Source organism: Alexandromys fortis, unplaced genomic scaffold (genome assembly GCF_014885135.2).
Source record: "Alexandromys fortis isolate MF-2015 unplaced genomic scaffold, M_Fortis_MF-2015_v1.1 scaffold_191, whole genome shotgun sequence".
NCBI lineage: Eukaryota > Metazoa > Chordata > Mammalia > Rodentia > Cricetidae > Alexandromys > Alexandromys fortis.
In genome coordinates this window covers 921,782-937,090 of record NW_026068064.1, presented here as the reverse complement: position 1 = coordinate 937,090, position 15,309 = coordinate 921,782, and the positions used below count along the sequence as shown (strand labels likewise).

The following is a 15,309-nucleotide window of genomic DNA, read 5'->3' as shown; positions in this document are numbered from 1 at the left end:
GAAACCACTAAAACTCTCTGATTCCCTAAATCACTAGATTCATATTTGTAATAACCATTTACTTATGCAGGCAAAATAATCACAGGTGAAGCACAAAAACAACTGGATATGTTCGTCCAGTACCATAGAGTTTCTGATTTTTTTTTTAATTTAGGATGGGAACAAAGGACCAGTATTGTTATGGTTTGAAATACTACAATTTGAGAAGCATTAGTTTAGATTTGAATATTCTGAGTCACAAAAATTCTGTACAGTATGAGATCAACTTGATTTGGTAGAAGCAATAAAAAACAGATTATCAATTTGGTAAATTGATGAGGTAAAATAAATTATAATATTTAGCACATGCAAGAAGGAAGAGCCGACTATGAAAGGCAAAGTGGGATAATTGTAAGTTGGCAGACTGAGGTACAGAGACAAATGAAGTTGGTGGTAGAACAATGTCTAACATTTACAAGGCATAGGGAAGTAGGAACTGAGAAGTCACAAAGAAAGGCAAGAAAGAGGGAGAGGTGGAGGGAACTAAAGGTGTGAATAGTCTTGTGAGCAACACAATTAGTAGAGGAAGAAATGAGAAATAAACAATATTCATATATTTAATAAAATTTTACTAAACAATTACCTGTGCCAATTATTTTACTATTTTTTTACAAATAACTTGGTTAACAAGATTAAAATAGACGTGGAGCTTACATTTGAAATGGTAACAATATACTAGAACCAATAACATATAGCAAAATGAAATGTGATAAGATTTGCCTATACTTAACCAGTACAGAATCTTAGACTGTGGAGGCAGAAGTTGTAAAAATTTCTAACAAGTTGAGAAGAATTTCCTAGATGTTACTTCATTTGAAGAGTTATAAAGATAAAAAAATGAAACCTGCAAAGCAAAACATAGAACTAAAAATGAAAATAGCAACAAATAGTATGAAAGCATGGCATAGTTGGGTGCTATGACTAAAACCATGATGCATATATTTCACACTAACCTGACAATATTCTCCTGTGAGTCATGTTAAGAAAATCTTTACATTTCTATATGGACTTTCTTTTGTAGGCTGTTGATGTGTGTGCTTATGGCTGTATGTATGTGTTCATGTGTGTACATGCATGTGTGTATGTGTACGTGTGTGTGTGTGTGCATGTGTTTCTTTCTGAGACAAATAACAGTTCAGTGATTTTTAACTGGAAAAGACTCTTTTTAAGTTCAGATATAATTTTATTTGCAGTTAACTATTTGACGAGGGAGGGGGACTTGATTGGGGCAGGGGGAGGGAAATGGGAGGCAGTGGCGGGGAGGAGGCAGAAGTCTTTAATAAATAAATAAATAAATAAATAGTTAAAAAAAAGGGAAAAAAAGCTATTTGACTTATACACACAAAAGAAAACCAGAACAAAAGTACAGTCAAGGGTGAACATCCATATAGATTCCTAATTATTAATTCAGAATGAAGACAGAACTCTGCATTTCTATGTTTCAGAATACAGCAGAAATTGAGAATCTTTTATATAGAAATGAAAGCACATTAAAATTTCAATATATTGGAACGACAAGTGATAGTATATCACTTACAAGGTGACTCAAATGCAGAATACACAGGGCCACACACTAGGAGAGTGGTTTTGAAATACAATTTCCATGATGAAACATAGCCATCGCAATCAGGATCTCACTGAAAGTGAAATTGTCACGTTGTACGCACAAAATAGTAACAACAGTCAAAAATGGATGGAGAAGGCAAGGATTCCTTTAATGCCTAACCATCTGCTATGGATAGTTTCTGGGATAGGAAAATCATTGTCTTCACCTGTTTACACACTGCTGACTTCACCTGACTTGTGTGAATTGTGACAATCCAGTGATCAATCAGATGGCCTTGGATAACCCAAAAGGGTCCCATAACCAAACCTGAAGTCCCAAATCAGAGAAAAGTTCTAGTAGTAAGATATTGGTAAAATTTGGTGAGATGAAAGAAGATAAATGGTTCTATGTATGATAGAACTCAGAATATAATGTTTCTGTATGAAAATGTCAAAGAACACAATCAATACAAATAACACAAGTAGTCTTGACTTAGATTCAGAAACTGCAAACTTCAAACAGCATGAATGAGAAAGCTTCTGCAACTCGGAAGTGAATTTCTGAGTCGCTTTGATTGCATTACGGGTTTCCAATGGATGTGGTCACAGTTTATTCTGTAAGTTTCTAGGACATTGTTTTATTTGAGATTAAAATTCAAATTGAAAAACCAAACAGCTTGCATGCTGCTCCTGTGCCTAATTCACAACAAATCCTGCGAACATCAGAAATACTGATTCTGAAACAAGGAAATCCATTCCTGGTTTGGTTTACCCTGAAGAATCTGCATTATAAGTCAGCTTGTTTGCCAGCCTTCCTTCATCAGCTGGGCCGTGCTGTATTTTAAAGCTCTTGCCTACTGCACTACTGTGAGCCAATACATTAAAATAAATCAGACTCTCCCAGTTGTTTCTCTCTCTCTCTCTCTCTCTCTCTCTCTCTCTCTCTCTCTCTCTCTCTCTCTCTCCATATATGTATGTATGTATATACATATATATGCATTTCTCTCTCCTTCCTCCTGCCAGAGATCGTATTGCACTATATGCACAGCCCCTCCTTCAATTTCTCAAAAATTCTTACAAATCCATGCTTTTGAGTGCATATATAATTTGGACAAGGGTCCCAGTGCAGCTTCTCATCCTTCTCCAGCCAACTAAATGTATTAATAAACCTACTTATGAAGCCCTCGCTGTGAGATTAAACTTCTCAGTTTATTTACTATCTCGAGTATCAAATACAATTTTACTACAATCAGGATTACTAGTGTAACTTTCTGTTATTTTGCCCCCCAAAATAAACACATTCACAGTCAAAATAATACATCTGCTGTGTTTGCTACCTAAATGCCACTTTCTTCAAAATATCATTCATTAAAAATTTCACAGTGTGTTATTTGATACATTTCCTACTGTGGAGATTTTAAGGCATACCAAACCAAAGACTAGCCTTTTTCAATTGGTAGCTGAAGAGACTGAAAGATTCAATAAACAGAAAGACCCACTCTGAGTGTCGAAGGTTTAGAGCAATATAAGTTGAAATTCAAGCTGCCTACACAGGAAGGTGAAACCTCAGCTGATAATAGGAAGAAAGTAAAAACTCACTTCAGTATTCTCAAAGTAGTAGGTTTTGCCAAAGAGAATGAGTTTGAAATCGGATTTTATCAAAGAGCCACAAGAAAGTCCATCCAATTGACATATCACTTTAGTATTTTTGAGCCATAGCTATAACTGAATAAAGTCTGTTTCTTGACATGTTGTTTCTTCTTCCTCTTCTTCCCATTCTTCTTTTTTATAATCTCCTCTTTGAGACTCAAAGAATCTGTCTCTGTAGCCCCAAACTGGCCTAGAATTCATCATCTGTTCCTGGTCATTCCTCTGAGTCCTGGAATTCTAGGAGGGATATCCTCTATTTTACAGAAATCTTTAAAATATATGATACACTACAATTAATAGTTATGATTTACCAATACAAGTTCCCAAATCCAAGCTCTTGAAGACATATTAAAAACAAACATACCTATAAAGGTCAGAAATTGACTGAATTGGTAAGTACTTTCAAGGGAAGTGATATAGAACACACTGGCTATAAAGAATCAAAAGTAAATACTGCAACAGGAAGGGTATAACTAGGTGAGGAAACTAAAGGTAGGGTAAAAAAGGAGGATGGCAAATAACACTACAGTGTTTTGAGGAAGACCTATAAATCCTACAAGATTAAATGCCTGTACACAAATAGTTAAAGCAGATAATAAAAAATAAGACAACTATGCACGTGCTAAATACCATAAGAAACTTTCAGTCTCTACGACAAGTAGAGAGAGGTTTCTCTGGATCATGGCACATGGTTAAGTTGAGCTATGTCTAGTGAATGATTCCACATCTAAAAAAAATTGGATACCATAAATGATACGTGCTAAACTATTAGGGGAAATGAACATAAAATCTAACAGTGATAAAAATGAGCAAGATCTGGAAGGATCTTGGGTAAATATGACTAAAGTGTGTTGTATGAGACATTCAAAGAACTAGCAGTAAAATATGCACACACATAACACACATTCACATCACACACACACACACACACACACACACAGACACTGCTACCTACAGTGGAAGAATATTTCCACAGATGGCTTCTTACAAAAGATTAGGTCGCTAAGAACTTTGAAAAATTATGTAATAAAATTTCAGTCTCAACTCATGGGGAAATTTTAAAATATAAATTGAAAAATAAGACTATTTCATAATTTTAATAAATGGGGTTCACAAACTTTAAGTCAAGTAAGTTAAAACCACTGTTGTCAATAGTACTGACTTAGCTAATGCCCAGGATTAAATACAGAGTCATTGAATATTCAAATATATATTTTGTTGTGCTTCCATTCCTTTGTCTGTGTGATGGTAATAGCTTTTATCCGTGTTTCACAGAAGATTTTTTTCAAGATAACATATTTGGTAAAGTATACCTATCCTGGGTAAAATCCAGATGTTCAATATTCTGGGAGGTATGGCTGTCCTTATGCTCAGAGATAAACTCTGGAGGAACCAGGAATGTTAAACAGAGTGTTGTCTCCTCGAGGAAAGAGATGCATAGCCTGTTTTCTACTTTGGAATGCTGGGAGTAGACATGGTTTATAGACCAGTGACCTTTGTGCTGTTCGTGTAGCTGAGACCACACTTATTTTTTTTTTCTTGATTAGCCTTATGATGAGCCTATTTTCTCACTGAATCTATAGAGCCATTTTATAAAAAGAGAGTGGATTTCATCATGTTTTAAGCTTTTTTGTGTACATGGGATCAAGTTAATTATCACCAAGAATTTTTTTTTCAACAAATTGTTCTGTACTTAAATTCGCCTAAAATAAACCACTTGAGCTCAGAGTTTCTAAGTTGAGCCAACGCCTGCTACTTAATCAATCTAAATAAAACTACCTTCCTAGCTCCCACAGATCATTACTCTGCTAGCCATGGTGACCAAGAGATGTTTTTACAATACTTAATTTTGACCACAGCAGAAAAAGACATCACAGTCCAGGCACATTGTTATGGCTTTTACTATGTGCTTGTGTGGTGGAAATCTTATAGTCAACAAGGGCAAAAGAATGGAAGAAGGAACTCAGATTCACAGTCTATGCAGCTAATGTCTCTCTTATTACTTTTGAGCTCTCGCTGAATGTGCACAGACACCCTGGTTGAAGTCTTCATTGTCATGCTGTGTCATAGAAATAAGGATGTTCAGTGGAAAAAATACCCAGCTTTCTTATTCTCTAGGCATGTTCCACATACAAAGCCCAGACTAGCCGTAGGCTCCCTACTCACATTTGAAGGCATAAGATTCCATGTGCGCTGTATACCCTGTGCCCGAGTATTCTTGTTCTCCTAAATCTGATACATTTCCTTTTCTGCACAGACAGGGCTCTTCTCTTATTTGCATAATTCCCACAGTAGAAAAAATTAAAGTGCTTTAAATATTAACCAGGAAAAGCAATTGCATGGGACAATCTACTCTGTAGAAACTACTACATTAAGAAGAATTTTAAAGAGCATTTGATAAAATAGCAACAGCATTCCTAAGCAGACCATGTTTTTCCCATGTGGCTAATAATGAAGTTGAGGCTACAGTTATGGGATAGCTTCTGTCTCACTAAGGGACAGTTAGGCGAGGCATTAGGTGCTGGAGACATACTTCTCTAAAAGCAATCTTCCAACATGGTTATAAAATCTTAACTATTGCTTATTCGTTCTGTACACCTGTTTATGATTGGGATTAAATTATATTTCAGTAATGTTCATTGAATGGGTCTCTACGGCTTTTTTATTACCAACTATAAAATCCAGGAAATTACAATTTAGTATACTATTTTACTTAGTAGATATGTATTAACTCCTTTCCCACAAGAAGGAATAGCAAATAGAAAAGAAAACTCAAATAAATAATTAAAATTTTACTCTTACAAAAAACAGGACTTTGCTTTGGCAATGAGTACAAATGATACTTTATTTTATATGCAAGTATTTATGTCTATTTATTAGCTGGATTTTACTTGATGCAAATATTATTGAGGCTTAAGTGATAGTCCAGAATTAAATAACATCTTTTTTTCTTTTTCTTTTCATTTTTTTTTTTTTTGAGACAGGGTTTTACTGCAGTTTTGGAGCCTGTTTTGGAACTAGCTCTTGTAGACCAGGCTAGCCTCAAACTCACAGAAATCTTGCCTCTGCCTCCCAAGTGCTGGAATTAAAGGCATGTACCACCACCACTTGGCACCACCTTCATATATACATCCTGAGAAGTGTTTCTCCTTCTACAAGATCTGCTTAATATTTTCAACATTCGTTTGTAAATATTTTAAAATATTAATTCAAGTTTTTTGAGCGATTCTTAATATTATTTATTATTTATTTTAAATCTGGGGATTTAGTAAATGAAAACTAGCCAGAATGATATGAAATTAACCTATTCTTGTCTGCTTTATCTATTCTCTAGTAATATGATGAAAATACAATTTAAATAAATCTAGAGGCATAAACATTATAAAACTTAGAAGTTGGAAGGAACACAGTGACACAGTTTCTTCGGGAAAAGACAGGACAAAGTGTCAGGACGCACACAGATGTGAGCCTGTTCCATCTTGTTTGAAGGTCAGAGAGTTTGAGCTTATTTTTGGTCTTCCATAGTCATTGAAAACAGGTGTGGCTACAAAATAAGATATTCTCTTAGGGTGTGGTTACTTGGTGTTTTGGTCTTTAAGATGGCCAGTAGAGGTTAATCTGCTCACCCCTGACCAGAGGTTAGAGAATTCAAGCATATTCTTGTGCTCATTCATTTAAAATAAAAGGTTTGACATAGGGAGTTGCTGCCTACAGGAAACTAGGTGCAGGGTGTTCACTGCACATTCCTGCCCAAACCATCAAATACTTTACTCAGGAAATAATGGTTTGATGTCAAGTACTGAAGCAAGTAACTGTTCTTGTTGTCCTTTGTGTCATGTTAAAGCAGTCTTTTGCCTTCTCCCCCCTTTTGTATAGAAGTATAAAGATGTAGAAGATAAATGTGGACAAATTCAGTATTCATGATCCACTGAGTTGCCTTGCAGGGATTATCCTATCCTGTGTCTCTTTGTATCTTTCTCATCTCTGTTCCTCCTACCCAACATTTCTAATCCTCAAGCTCCTACCCCAAAAGGTATGAAACCGCCCTTGCAAGACCACGGCAGAAGTCACCCCAAAAGTGGCTTGTGACACATAAAAATTGATGAACTCACAGGACTGACTACCAGAACAAGATTAAGCCTGGAAAGATTTCAACATGGATGGAGAAGCTCATGATGATCCCACCCATGGCTGGAATGCTATGGAGAATTAATGGCTTCTTTATGGAGGTGCCTTCTGGTAGGCTGACCATGCTCTAGTGAATGGCCCCATACTTCCGAGTGTGTGTAACTGGAATTGGTATATAAAACAGCAGTTCCACATTAAAGAAAACACTCAAAGAAATGGTGTGGAAACATTCTTACCCTTGCGTTTCCAGGCAAATATGAACAAAAATATTATTAATAACCTAAATGTAAGACAACACTGAAATATTACAGTAAAAAGAGTTAAATAAAAGATGCTAGATTCACACAATATAGGAAGCTGTATTTTCACATGAATATGCCAGTACAAAATAAAAAATATTCTAAGTGAAACAGTTTAGTTAGAAGTTATCACATACTCTTTAATTGTGCTGGAAGAATTACCAGAAGAATCTATTCTAGAGAGATAGGATGCATATCTGTGGTTTTCCTTACCTTTCAGGAAAAATGACAGTGTTTCAACATCCATTTGTGATAATGGAGAGAAAACTGTATTATATACTTTAGAAGAAAAGACATATACCATGCCAAAATTATCTAAATGAATGTCTTTAAATATTTTTATATCCTGTTTCATCTACAAAAATAAAGAACATGATTTCTGTTTACATAGCAATATTTTTCCCTCTAAAATATACATTTAATTATATTTATTTTTGTCATGTATATTGGAATATTTCTTAAATATTTATGTCATTTTTGTCTAACATTCTAAACTGAGGTGCTTTTAATATTTCCTAAAATATTAAGACACCATTATCAAGATAACAGATTTCTTTATGGATATCTTGTTTTGATTTATATTAATATTTGCTTTTTTCAACATCAAAAAATTACTTTGTGTGCATGTGAAGGTGTGTGTGTTTGTGTTCTTTTTGTTGGTTTTGTTGTTTTCTGTGCACTTGGGTGTTTTTGCACTGCCCTGGATATGTGTCCAGTTTCTCAGATTTGTCTTGTATAATTTGCTCAAAGAGATGTTAGATACACAGTTGAGATTTTCCAACAAATTCTTTCAGTGTAAATGCTATAAGTGCTAATTCAAGTAAGGGTTTTTTAATGATATCTAGAGCCTGAACTGCCTGATAGTAAGTACCCTTACTGATAAGACTTGGTAGCATAAGTGAAGTATAAGCATATGAAACAGGAAATTAGCACAATTAAGAGGAAAATCAGACACTCTTGACTCAAGGATGAGGACTAATCACTCCATCATATCAATTTCTAACTTCATGCTGGATGAAATTGAAGTAAAAACAATAAAACTCATTACATTATGGATATGAGAATGGCTTCATGTATACATTCTGCAAAATCCTGACAAAAGAGAAACGGGTCGTGCCTGGCTAGCTAGAAAATCTCTGCCTGTGATCCCATGCACAATGACATTGTTCCTTGAGATACATAAAGCTGGTTACCGTTCTCTGATGCAGTCACTGTGATATTGTACCATGGTGTTTCTTCTCTATCAAGAACTTTTGAAGTCTTAATGGTTCCAGTATTGGCATCAATATTGAAAACTCTGTCCTCTTCAGCATTGTGATTGATGAAATACCTGGAAGAAAAAAGATAAAAGTTTTCCATGTAAGGAATGGTAAATAAGAACAATATAACATAATAGTGAAGTTATTAAATAAAGTGCATTAAAATGCAGCTACATTTTAATGTCTATATTTGACCTAAGAATTGTTTAAGAATTGTATTTTATATAACCTCTAACAGTTGTTTTTAATAGCTAAATCATATATTAACATATTGAAGAAAAACTAATAAATTTCATGAATAAAAATAAGCCGTAGGTTTTGGTCTGGAGAGGTGCTTCAGTAGTTAAGATAAAATACTTCTCTTATAGGAAACCCATGTCAATTCTAAACACCTGTATCATGTTGCTCTCAGCTGGATCCAACCAGTCAACATTTCAGGAGGAAGAACTATGTTCCACTAGATGACCCCAGACCAACTCTATATGTGTCATATATATACACATATATATACATATGTCACAAGTGGTTTTTAAACAAAAAGCAAAGAATATATATGTGTGTGCATATATATATATATGCAGAGAGAGAGAGAGAGAGAGAGAGAGAGAGAGAGAGAGAGAGAGAGAAAGAGAGAGAATAGATGGGTTGGGTTGTGGATCTGGGAAGAGTTGTAAGGGAATTGGAGGGTGGCTATTTTCAAAATATACTGTACATATGTATGGAGTTCTGAACTAATTAGCAATAAGTATGGATTTAAAAAAGTTTTATTCTCATACAGACAATGAGAAGAACTTTAGATAAATAAAGAGACACATTAGTACATGAGGGAAGATGCTGATTATTTTTTTTATTTATTGATATTTTATTGAGCTCTACATTTTTCTCTGCTCCCCTTCCTGCTTCTCTTCTCCCTCTCTTCCCCTTCAACCCTCTCCCAAGATCCCTGTGCTCCCAATTTCCTCAGGAGATCTTCTATTTTACTGTTATCCATGTAGATTAAATCTATGTATGTCCCTCTTAGGGTTTCATTGTTATCTACGTTCTCTGGGATTGTGATTTATGGGCTAGTTTTCTTTGCTTTATAGTTAAAAACCGCTTATGAGTGAGTAAATGTGGTAATTTCTTTCTGGGTCTGGGTTACATCACTTAAAATGCTGTTTCTGGCTCTATCCATTTGCCTGCAAAATCAAGATGTAGTTTTTTTTTCTGGTATGTAGTACTCCATTGTATAAGTTTACTACATTTTCCTTTTCCGTTCTTTGGTCTAAGGGCATTTAGGTTGTTTCCAGGTGCTGGCTATGACAAACAATGCTGCTTGAACATAGTTGAGCACATGTCCTTATGGCACAATTGAACATCCTTTGGCAATATACCCAAAAGTGGTATTACTGGGTCTTGAGGAAAGTTGTTTCCTAATTTTCTGAGAAATTGCCACACTGACATCCAAAGGGGACTGTACCAGCTTGCATTCTCACCAGCCATGCAGGAGTGCTCCCTTTACCCACAACCTCTCCAGAATAAGTTGTCATCAGTGTTTTTGATCTTGGCCATACACAGAGCTATAGTACTGAAAACAGCCTGGTGTTGGCATAAAATCAGGCAGCAGGACCAATGAAACCAAATCAAATACCCAGATATTAATCCACACAGCTTCAAACATCTGATTTTTGACAATGAAGCAAAATTTTCAAATGGAAAAAAGAAAGCATATTTAACCAATGGTGATGTCATAACTCCATATCAACATGTAGAAGAATAAAAATTAACCCATATCTATCACCATGCACAAAACTCAAGTCCAAATGGATCAAAGACCTCAACATAAAGCCAAGCACACTGAACCTTACAGAAGAGAAAGTGGGAAGTACACTTGAACGCATTGGCACAGGAGAGCACTTCCTAAATATAACCCCAGTAGTACAGACACTGAGAGAAACAATTAATAAATGGGAACTCCTGAAACTGAAAAGCTTCTGTAAAGCAAAGGATATGGTCAATAAGACAAAATGATAGTCTACGGAATGGGAAAAGATCTTCACTAAGTGCACATCAGACAGAGGTCTGATCTCCAAAATATAAAAAGAACTCAAGAAATTGGTCACCAAAAGAACAAATAATCCATTGAAAAAAATGGAGTACAGATCTAAACAGAGAACCCTCAACAGAGGAATGTGAAATGGCTGAAAGACACTGAAGGAAAAATGCAACATCTTTAATCATCGGAGAAATGCAACTCAAAACAACTCTGAGATTGCATCATACACCTGTAAGAATGACCAAGGTGCTGATGGTTTCTTTGTGGCAGTTGTGCTGTGCTACACAAGTGAGAAACACACTAACGGAGCTGGATAAGAGATGAGGGATTGCCATAATGCAGCAATGATTTCACACTCAGATGAAAGGAATGGAAGGAAGGATAAAACATTGTATGGATTTCTAATGTGCTATCTAAACATGTGGATTCACAATAAATCAGCATAAAGTCTCTCACTGGGATAGTGGCATCCAATTTGGAAGAAAATTAAGAGAGAAAAAGAAAATAAGGAAGTATGGAGCTAATATTAAAAAAGCCTTTAGAGACCAAAAGCAGTATGATCTTTTTATGAGAATAGGTGGTAGAACAAGCCCAGTGGGGGATAAAGTATGAGCACGGAGGCATAAGAACCAATGATACAGTATCTCGAGCAAGGTTTGGAAATGTAGGAAGAAATGAACACTAATAGCCATGTCTCAAAACAAAAAAAAAAAAAAAAATCATCCTCTTAGCCTGCAGTGAGATGTAAAGTCAAGCAATATTCAGATTGCAGACAGATGACAACCACTCAAAAGTTAAAAGAAATGCTGCTGAGGATTCAGGGAATCACGGAACCCTTATGTAAGAAGTTCGGGCCTACCAGGCCCAAAGGAGCCAATCTTGCGTCTGCCTGGAGCTGGCAGAGGTCCTGATGGTGCCTAGCCAGTGAAGGATGAGCGTGAGATGACAAGTGTCAATTATCAGAATGCCCGGGTACTGGATGGTTTATAAGTGTTTCCTCCTTGTTAAATAAAAGTCTGCCGCAAGCCTTTTACCTGATTCCGTGCGTCTGTGTTGACTGACGTTGCGCCTTTTCACTCCCTCCCCCGAGGAAGACTTTAGGGCCCAGGAACACCCTTATACACTGATATTGTGACTATAAAATAGCCCGTTCATTGTGAACAGGCAGTATGATTGCTATCATGCGAAACAACTGTGTCACTTCTGGGTTTACACTAGGGCATTGGACGCTCAGTACAGCCCAGAAGTATGTGCACAGAAGATGCGGTGCAGCACTAATTACAGGAACCATATTAGAGAATTAGCTTAGGGGTCTGTCGATAATGAATAGATACATAAAAAATACAATACCCAAACATAGAATTTCATCCAATCATACTGAATAAAACTATGCTGCTTATATGAAAATAGTTAAAACTAGATATTGCGCACATTTTGGTAGACTTTATTTTATAGACACACACATGCATATGGGAAATTGAGAGGAGTTGGGGGACATAATATATAAGGAAGATTACCTGACTCTCAAAGTATATGAAATTCTTGAATGGGAAAGCACTTATGTTCTTATCACTGTATATAATTAATATATATATAATCAGTAATAATTATGTACAAAAGAAACTTGTACAAAATTATAGCTTTGCCACAGTTATATAATCACTATATTACATGTGAAATAGCCATCGCAATAGCATCTATACATGATGTAAAATCTTCAATGTCTATGCTCAGAAATACCTATTAAATAGTGGAGCACAACTTTGGGTGCACATGTGAGGATTCTCATGAGAAAGTTAGGCAGTGAAGCTTTTGATGCAATCAATGGATTAATGTTTAGATGGACTCAGACTACGAAGTGATTAGTGGGAAGTTGCGAAAGTTGGAAGGTATGGTTTAGGTAGGGGAAGTAGGTCCCACCCACATGAAGTTGAAGCTTTGTCTCCCCTGGCTTCCCCTGTAGCAATGTCCCTGCTCATGCTCACCATGATGTTCCTCCAACCGTGCTCTCACCATGTGTTTCTCTACCTCCATGTGTTCAGAACACTGGGCCAAAGAGCAAATAACTAAACGTTTCTATAACTGTTAAACAAAATACACAGTTTTTCATGGTATTTCTTTTCTGTCCGGCAGATGCTTGTTAACCAATGAAAATACTAATACAATCCACTGAAAGCTCTTATAATATATGGCCATTAATCAAGTGAGATATTCATAATGTTGTAGACTTAGACTACAGGAAGTCCAATTGACTTGTTGCTAATTTCTATTGGCCCAGTAGTCCCTAAATTCCCCCTAATGGGACCTGTCTCCAGTGTAATCATTAATAATTTAACACCAGCATATAATGCTGCATTTGCACCTTATCTAGTAATACATTGTTGTCAGTTTCTATTTTTATACAGAATTATAATATTAAAATTATTATAATAAATTATAATATGCTTATCTGTTTTACCACATCCTACTATGACATAAAACATTTGCATCTGTTAATCCAGTATGTATATTTCAAACAGTGAGAAAAATGAAAGAACTTAAATTTATGAAAATAAGCTGAAATTTATTATTTAAATTAACACTTTAGTGACCAAGACACAGGCAGAAAGCTATGCATGCTTGCCTATCTATTGGCCATTCAGCTTTTGTTGCACCAGTCAAAGCAATACATCTTCACACATTGTACAAATACCTCATAACAATTTAGAAGTCTCTTTGTACCAATAAAACATCAATTAAGTATATATGTAGAATATAGAATGGGAGAAAATGTTTAATTATCCATTGTGGAGAAGATTACTTTTAGACTATATAAAAGATTCAGGCTGGGGATAGAGTTCAGTCTTGTCAATCTCTCAATCAACTGAACACTCCAATCAGAAAAAGTTTTAACACACACCTCAGAAAGTAAATGCCAAAAGGAATCAATTCAACTGATAAATGGGGAAATGCACATTTTTTTTTATAAATGAGAGACATATGGACAATTTGAAAAATTATTTTTTAATTAATCTACTTATTATAATATCATTACATCATTCCCCTCTTCCCTTTGTTCCCTCTTAGTCTTCCAGGAACTCCCATGTGTTTTCTTCATGGCATATTTTGTCTTTAATTGTTCCATATATGTATGTACATGCATCAATATCAAAAGTGACTGCCTTGAATCAAATATTTCCTTTCAACAAATGCTATGATAAACAAATCACTTAGTTCTTCACTTGGTACTCTATTTTCTCTTTGATAGTGTAGGCATAGGGCAAAGATAATTTTCATTTTAAAGTGTGTTGGAAGAGTTCTTTTTCATTTCAAGACTCTCATAATCTCATTCCTTATAAGGGTTTGCTCTATGTTATTCTGTCTCTTTCATCCAAAACTTAATTTTAAGCTTGTATCAAAAATACATTTCTATATTGTTTTGCTCTAATAGTATTAGATTAAAGTATAGATTATTTCTCTGTTATTACCCTTTATACATTTGCAAATTCAGTATGTGGGTGGAAAAGGAAATTCACAGATATTTCTTTGCTATGTAGCAGTTTTGTAAGATTATGAATAATAGTTTGAATAAAGTTTAATAATCTTTAATTATCTCACAAGATGTGGCGTATCATGGAAGCTTGAATTTCTCTGCAGCTTAACTAAAGGTCACAGATCTGAAGTAGGGCTATATTTCATATTTTAAAACTTCCTTTCAAAAGGTTAAGGTAAGAAATGCCTGAAACATATAAACATCTGGAAAGTAATCATTCTAAGTAAATAAACCAAAAGTACCATTTGTCATTTGGTAAATCTGATGTTATACTTCAGTATAACATTCTAATAAAATTCCATGGAGACAATGCATAAACTATATTAACCAGAATACATGTTATATATCAGATGCCTGTAATATCTTGAGAGAATTTTTATATTGTTAGCTGTATAGCAGCTATGTGGGTAGAGTGTTTAACTATTACAGTTTGTTGTTTGACACTCCATCATTCAGAACTTATATCTTAGCATCATCATCAGTGAAAAAATCATGACTGCTCTAGTCATCTGTAGGCCCCTTTCATCTTATCTGTCATATGTGCATTGTGTTTTACAGTCTTAATCTGTATGTTTTTCTTAGCAGTATGTAATTGATACTAATAAAACACAAGTCAAGGGCCGAGGCACCTAATTTTAAATATGACCCTACTTTCTCTGTCTCTATTCATTTCTTATTAAATGATTCTGGGGAATTGTCACCATTATATTTGGAGTCTTTGGTACTCTTGATTAAGGCATACTTATGATTGAATTAAAAACAGTATAAATTAGTCAATAAGCTAAATTTTATATTAATTTGTCTATTTAAAACATAAAACGT

At 35.1% G+C, this 15,309-nt stretch overlaps 1 protein-coding gene across 4 annotated transcripts in view; it reads right to left on the bottom strand.

Annotated features, from left to right (window-relative positions):
- Cdh18 (cadherin 18) overlaps positions 1–15,309 on the bottom strand; it is a 319,968-nt gene that overhangs the window by 35,598 nt on the left and 269,061 nt on the right. For all 4 annotated transcript variants that reach the window (XM_050120488.1, XM_050120490.1, XM_050120491.1 and 1 more), the window contains exon 8: positions 8,855–8,991. In XM_050120488.1, coding sequence (XP_049976445.1) covers positions 8,855–8,991 — 137 coding nt within the window. The remainder of the gene's footprint in view (positions 1–8,854; positions 8,992–15,309) is intronic.